The 6,178-nt window shown below is 40.9% G+C and overlaps 1 protein-coding gene across 1 annotated transcript; it reads right to left on the bottom strand.

Annotated features, from left to right (window-relative positions):
• Positions 1–16: 16 nt before the first annotated feature.
• Positions 17–5,174, bottom strand: LOC123514591. Its single transcript, XM_045272555.1, has 7 exons — positions 5,162–5,174; positions 4,372–4,552; positions 3,723–3,882; positions 2,720–3,040; positions 1,327–1,477; positions 906–1,005; positions 17–152 (listed from the first exon to the last, which is right to left on the bottom strand). The coding sequence occupies exons 1-7, from the start codon at positions 5,172–5,174 to the stop codon at positions 38–40; spliced, it is 1,041 nt and encodes a 346-aa protein (XP_045128490.1). The 3' UTR covers positions 17–37.
• Between the last annotated feature and the right edge of the window lie 1,004 nt (positions 5,175–6,178).

The following is a 6,178-nucleotide window of genomic DNA, read 5'->3' as shown; positions in this document are numbered from 1 at the left end:
GGTGTTCACAGACAGACAGGGGTGGGTGGACAGTGCCTCACAGGACCACCAGGGGCAGGAGGTTCCCCAGGGAGCGTCGCAGAGCCATGCGGTCAAAGCGATGCAGAGGGTCGAGATCCCAAATGGTCCTCTCCTGTGGCTCGTGTTCACTGCTGTTGAGGGGAATAGAAATATGATTTATGGTACAAGTCATAAAGGTAATCTGTAACTCATATTCCAATATCCTCCTGTAACTACTAATGAAAGCTGAACCTACTCTAGCCAATGATGAATAAAGGTTGCAGTAAGGATGAATGGAAAAGCTAAGTACTGATATATAATAGCACAGCACTACCTATTAATAATCTTAAATTCAGTGCATCAACTCATTACTAATACTATCTGGGATGGCCAAAAAATATCCATAATCACAGACGCTCTTCAAAATTAGTTTTTTTTTATCAAGATGAATCAAATAGAAAACAAGTTGCTTTGGTTATAAACAGTTTAACAAATATTCTAATTATTCAAGCATGAAGAGTCATATAAGATCCATTATAATTTCCTTGTTGAATAGAGACAAAAGAAAAGAGACTGCACTGGTGTCTTCTCAGGCTCCATAACAATAATAAACAAATAAATGAATATATATAAAAATAGCTGCAAAATGTTCTCCAGGTATACGCAGAAAGAAGTCTATTCCTGGTGTCTTCTCAAGCTTCATAACAATAATAAACAAATAAATGAATAGATATATAAAAATAACTGCAAAAGATTCTCCAGGTATACTCACTGATAGAAAAAGTATATTGAGTAAACTTATACAAAAGATCAATTCACAATCTCTTCTATTCCTTTACAACAAACACTTTCTACAGCTACAGACTACAATGCACAGAGGAGATTGGTCTACCAGGAAGACTTACGCTGCCCGGCGAGACGTGTAGGTCACATGGGCGTCATAGTTCTCCCTTTTGATCTCCTGTAGGAACTGAGAGTATTCCTCCACAGTGACATCCCAGCCTCCTGAAGCACAAACAGGAAGAACATCATAAGGGCGAGGAGGGTTATAGGGCTCACAAAAATTAATCAAACAGCAATACAACACATTTTTACATTAATAGTTTTTTCTTGGCTGTTTTGGAGAACTTACTGTATCTAACTACTACTTGAAAGAAGGAGAGTAGTATGACAGAAAGTAGAAGAAATATAGCAGAAAAAGAGGAAAAGCAATAGCAGCAATCATTTTTAGTTCCTGTACCACTAGAAATGGAAGGAAAGTATAGAAGAGAGCAATGTATACTACCAACAACAACTACAACTACTACTACTACTACTACTACTCACCCAGGTCCTTGAGGTGCTGAAGTCTGGAACACCCTCGCACCAAGACACGGGCTGAGTCTATCGTCAGTTTAGGGGCCAGCCGGACTGTGAACTCTTGTACCTTCTGCAGGCTTTTGTTGCGCACCAGCTGAGTTATCTGGGAATCCCGCATCTGTCGGTGATGGTGGTGGTGGTGGTGGTGGTGGAAAAAGACAGTGGTGATGTTACTATTATACCTATTATTGTTTCTGATTTTATTGTTACACCCCAGTTACTGCTTCTACTATTACTACTACTATATCCAATGCTACTTCTACAATATCTGTTACTTTTCATAGTAATAAAACCTAATGCTACTACTCCTATTGCTTTACCACACTACTGCTACTACTATTGTTCAAACTAATACTGATGCTGCTACTCCTTCTGATGCCATACTACTATGACTACAACTACAACTACTACTATTACAACTACTATTACTACTACTACAGGTTGAACCTTCCAAATCTGGCAACCACCGGACCTCAGACTTGCCGGACCATGGAAAATTCCGAACTATAGGTGGTCCCCAAAACACCCTCTATATACTTACCCAATGTTGTACTGTTGGCATAGGGTCCACACTGAAACACCTTTATCTAGATTCCTCAATAGGTCCACTTTCTGTTGCACTGATATTGTCATATGTTTACGCTTGTTCTTTGGTTCACACACAACACTATCACTTCCTGGTCACTTGGAAGCCATGTTTAGGGGCAAATATTACAGAAAAATATGTTTATGCACCTGGGGGGGGGGTGCTTGCAATGAGCAGCAGAGTGGTACTGATCTAAATTTGACCCAGAATGCCCGGGCTCCAAAACACAGCACAGCGCCGCCGCGTCCTAGTGGTGGTCCGGCAAATTACTCCGGCCAATTAAAAAATTCTGGCAAACAAAAATTTTGCCAGATTACAGGTATTGCCGGATGAAAGAATACCAGATTAAGGAGGTTCAACCTGTACTATAACTGCTTCTAAATCTTTCTCAAGTAAATAATTTCTACTGCTTGAAACTTAGAAACCTCTTTCATTCCACACCAAAGATACATAAAACTCTCTTTCCTTTACCCTTCTCAAAGTCCCCATATGTACAGTTCCCGCCACTCTCACCTTCATCACTTAACAATGCCTCTGTGTTAATTGCTTGCTGTGAACTGCCAGCTCTGACTTGTACCCCCAAAACAAATCCTGCTAACCATTCCATCATCCTCCCACTTACTCACACTAACTTGGATGTGTTTCAGATATGAGCCAAGTCAGCCAGGACATTTCAAAACAAGAAATTCACACAATGGAATGTTTAAGTGATGAATGTGAAAGTGGCTGGAACTGTAGCTTTCAATTGACAATGTTGCTTTCTGTGGCTCTCACCTCACGCAGAAAAACAATCTCCACATCAGTGAGGGCGAGTGCATTGGTGAAGATGACATCAGTGTAAGCTGGAGGTAAAACACACTTTATCTTCACCACCTGCAGCTTTGTCAGTGCGGTGCGTTTGAAGTTCTCCACGGCCGTAAGGGGAGCCTGGCAGTCTTCACCCTCTAGTGAGAGGTGTCGCAATGCCTTGCAGGTGGTGAAGATGAGAGCAACATCCAGGTGTCGGCAGCTGACTGTGAGAGCCGTGAGTTGACGCCCAACAACAGTTACCATCTCTGAGACAGACTGTGCCGTCACATTGACTAGACTGAGGTGCTGTGGAAATGTACAATACAGTGTTACAATGTGTTACAGTGAGTTGTAGACAGCTGCTAGCATCTTTTTTGTACTAAATGATCAGAGACAGGCAATAAACAATAAAGCCTTAGAAATTTACAGCATTATGACACAATTACTCCAGAAAGTAAAGAGATATTCTTCTAGTAAATATACGGTAATTCAATCACAAGACCATTTGATATACACTCAACCCTCGACTATCACGCCCAATTGGGGCCGAAATAGCCGCACCATAGCCGAAAACACGATAGCCGAATCGATCTTGGAGGGAAGGCGGTTTTGGCCAATGAGCGCTCAGATATCCCATGACGTCATGGCTGGGCGCGCGATAGCAGGCATCTAAGGTCGCGATAATGAAATTTTAGCAGCTTTTCATGGGTGCGTGATAGCAATAAAACACGATAGCTGAAGTCGCGATAGCCGAGGGTTGACTGTAAACAAAACTGACAATACAAATGTGAATAAATTAGACTCAACTTTCAATATTATCTTGAGAAATTTAATCCTACAATGAAATATAACAGCATATTATAAAGAGTTATACCATTATTATCATCATTATTATTATTGTATGGCATACAATAATAAATACAAACCATCTCAGGCCAGGTAGGATCACAATGTTAGGTCAGGCAGGGAACTAGATAGCAGCACCAACCTTAAGATGCTTGAGATTAGCGACATGACCAGTGATGTGAGAGTGGCGTGAGGTGAGATCAGCCTCCTGGAAGGTGTGGGTGAGGCTCATGTCGCGGAGGTCAGGGCAGTGGAGGGCGATGGTCATCAGTCTTGGGCCGGACACATCGTCATCTCTTAATCTGGTGACAAATAAGGAGTGTAAATTCTTCTCTTTTTCAATCTATATATTTTTCAGTGTGTTTGCCTCATCTACTGACCATTTTCTTTTAAGAATGAGGAGATAGAAGAAAAAACAACAAGAAAGAGAAGCAGGATAAGGAATACCAGAATTTTTCAAAATGGCTATATGAAACAACACTTCCTTTACCAGCTGTCTAAATCTTTCCCATCCATCAGCTACCAGTGCAGCATCATCTATACATGCATACATATACCAAGACTGTCTTCCCATCCCCCCAAAAAATAATAATAAATCATAGCCAAGACAAGGCACAAAACTTTCACAGCCACAGTCATTCACACTACTGTCTTATCCCTTGGTCCCTGAAAGACAAGAGAAAATACTCCTGTCCTCACTGAACATGGGACAGCCACATAGCTCCGAAAGTTTGGTAATAATAAAATGATAATAAATAATAATAAAGGACAGCACACAGATCCCCACATACTTGCGTAGCCGAGTGGTAAAGGTGCCAGAGGGAGCTGGCCGCCAGGACACAAGAAGCTCGATGGCTGAGGTGACGAGAGGTGAGTGGCCGAGGGAACGTAGGGCCGGAAGGTGTCTCAGGAGAAAGGCGAGGCCAAAGTGACTCACTCCGTATTCAGAAAAGCCTTGCTCTCTCACCGTTACTGCATTCCAAGGGCTCCAGTTCAAGATACTCGTGTTTTTTTTAAGAGTATTTTTATGTTTCTGGTGATAGTTGGTAGGATATCTGGTTTATTAAAAGGAGAAACTGTCTTGAAAATTCTGCCAGTTGTCTCTGTGGCCGTGGAAAATTGTTGTAGTGAGAGGCTTTGGAAAATTGTTGTAGTGAGAGGCTAAAGTGTTTCTGAATAGAAACAAGGGAATAAGGGATGCTGCAAAAAGCCATCACACCTACACATAGCAGTCCCTGTGTGAAATTTGACTATCTATTTCCGCATATCATCCCCATCCTCTTTAAATACTCCCTAATGAACAAGCAGAGTCTTTAGGGAGTTTTAAAGGATTAGACAAATATAAACATAACTAAATAAATAAATAAATCCGAAAATTTGTTGCGTTTCCCGTAGACTTAAAAGGACCAAATTTTACTTTCTAACCCGAAAACTTGACATTCCCATCAGACACCCAAGTTTATTAGAGATGAAAAGGAACGACAAAAAAAAAAAATAGTACTCGTGAGTCATCCCTCTAAGATCCAATTGGCAAGATATGACTTAAGGATTTGACATTTACTGCAGCCCCCTGACCGTTACCTAGCCAGTCCATGCCTCCCACAGCCTGCCAAGCCCCGTGTCTACTGCTTGCCCTTCCACCATACCCAGCACACTCACTCACAAGCACCCCACACATATATATATAGCCAGACACACTACTTACTACTTACTGCTTGATCGGCATAAACACAACACGCCCCCCTCGCCACCTTGATCTCAGTCTTGACAGCGCAGACAAACCAGTTCGCTCTCTCGCTCTCCTCTCTCTCTCTCTCTCTCTATCCCCGCTTGACTTTAACCCCTTCCGGACTGTGACACTTTTTTTCATCTCGAGTTTTGGGTGATTAGATGATCTAACTGACATTAGGAAGGGTCTATAGAGAGCAGAAGTTTAATGGCCACAGTCTTCACTATTTTAATCCTCACATTAATTTCTGAAGTTGTATGAAATCACCAAATAGTAAGCAGAATGAATGTGGAAACGCGTCATGGTACTGAAGGGGTTAAATCTCCTATGGACCTTTAAATCTTAACGGATCTTTAAATGTGTTTCTCTTAATTCTGACTGATCTTTAACCCCTTCAATACTGAGACACACTTTTATCATGATTTTTTGGGTATGATTAGACGATTTTATTTGCATTGGGAAGAGTCTATGGAGGTCAAAAGATTAATGACCACAGTCTTTACTATTCGAATTCCCCATATATGTTTCTGAATTCGTATAAAATCGTCAAAAAGTAAGCAGAATGAATATGGAAATGCGTCATGGTACTGAAGGGGTTAAATTTCCCACTGATTTAAATCTTGACGGATCTTTAAACGTGTCTTTCTTAATTCTCATTAATCTTTAAACTGACTTCAACCATTTTAACTGTTCCTGTAATCTTGCTGTTGCACCTGCATTAGTTTCATTTGCAAAGAAAAAAACTGAAAATGAATATATACTTTAACCCCTTCAATACTGAGATACATTTTTACTTTAAGATTTGTGTACGATTAGACCATTACTATTGATATTAGGAAGGGTCTATGGAGGTCAGAAACTTAATGGCC

The sequence above is a fragment of the Portunus trituberculatus genome, chromosome 38, assembly GCF_017591435.1.
Source record: "Portunus trituberculatus isolate SZX2019 chromosome 38, ASM1759143v1, whole genome shotgun sequence".
NCBI classification, from domain to species: domain Eukaryota; kingdom Metazoa; phylum Arthropoda; class Malacostraca; order Decapoda; family Portunidae; genus Portunus; species Portunus trituberculatus.
Note: the sequence above shows the minus strand (reverse complement) of the source record. Positions and strands in the feature narration are given on the sequence as shown.

Coding starts and splice junctions, on each gene's coding strand:
- LOC123514591 (XM_045272555.1), bottom strand. Junction 3,883..4,371: donor TTTACCACTCGGCTACGCAA/GTATGTGGGGAT, acceptor ATTTGTCACCAG/ATTAAGAGATGACGATGTGT. Junction 1,478..2,719: donor AGATTGTTTTTCTGCGTGAG/GTGAGAGCCACA, acceptor CATCACCGACAG/ATGCGGGATTCCCAGATAAC.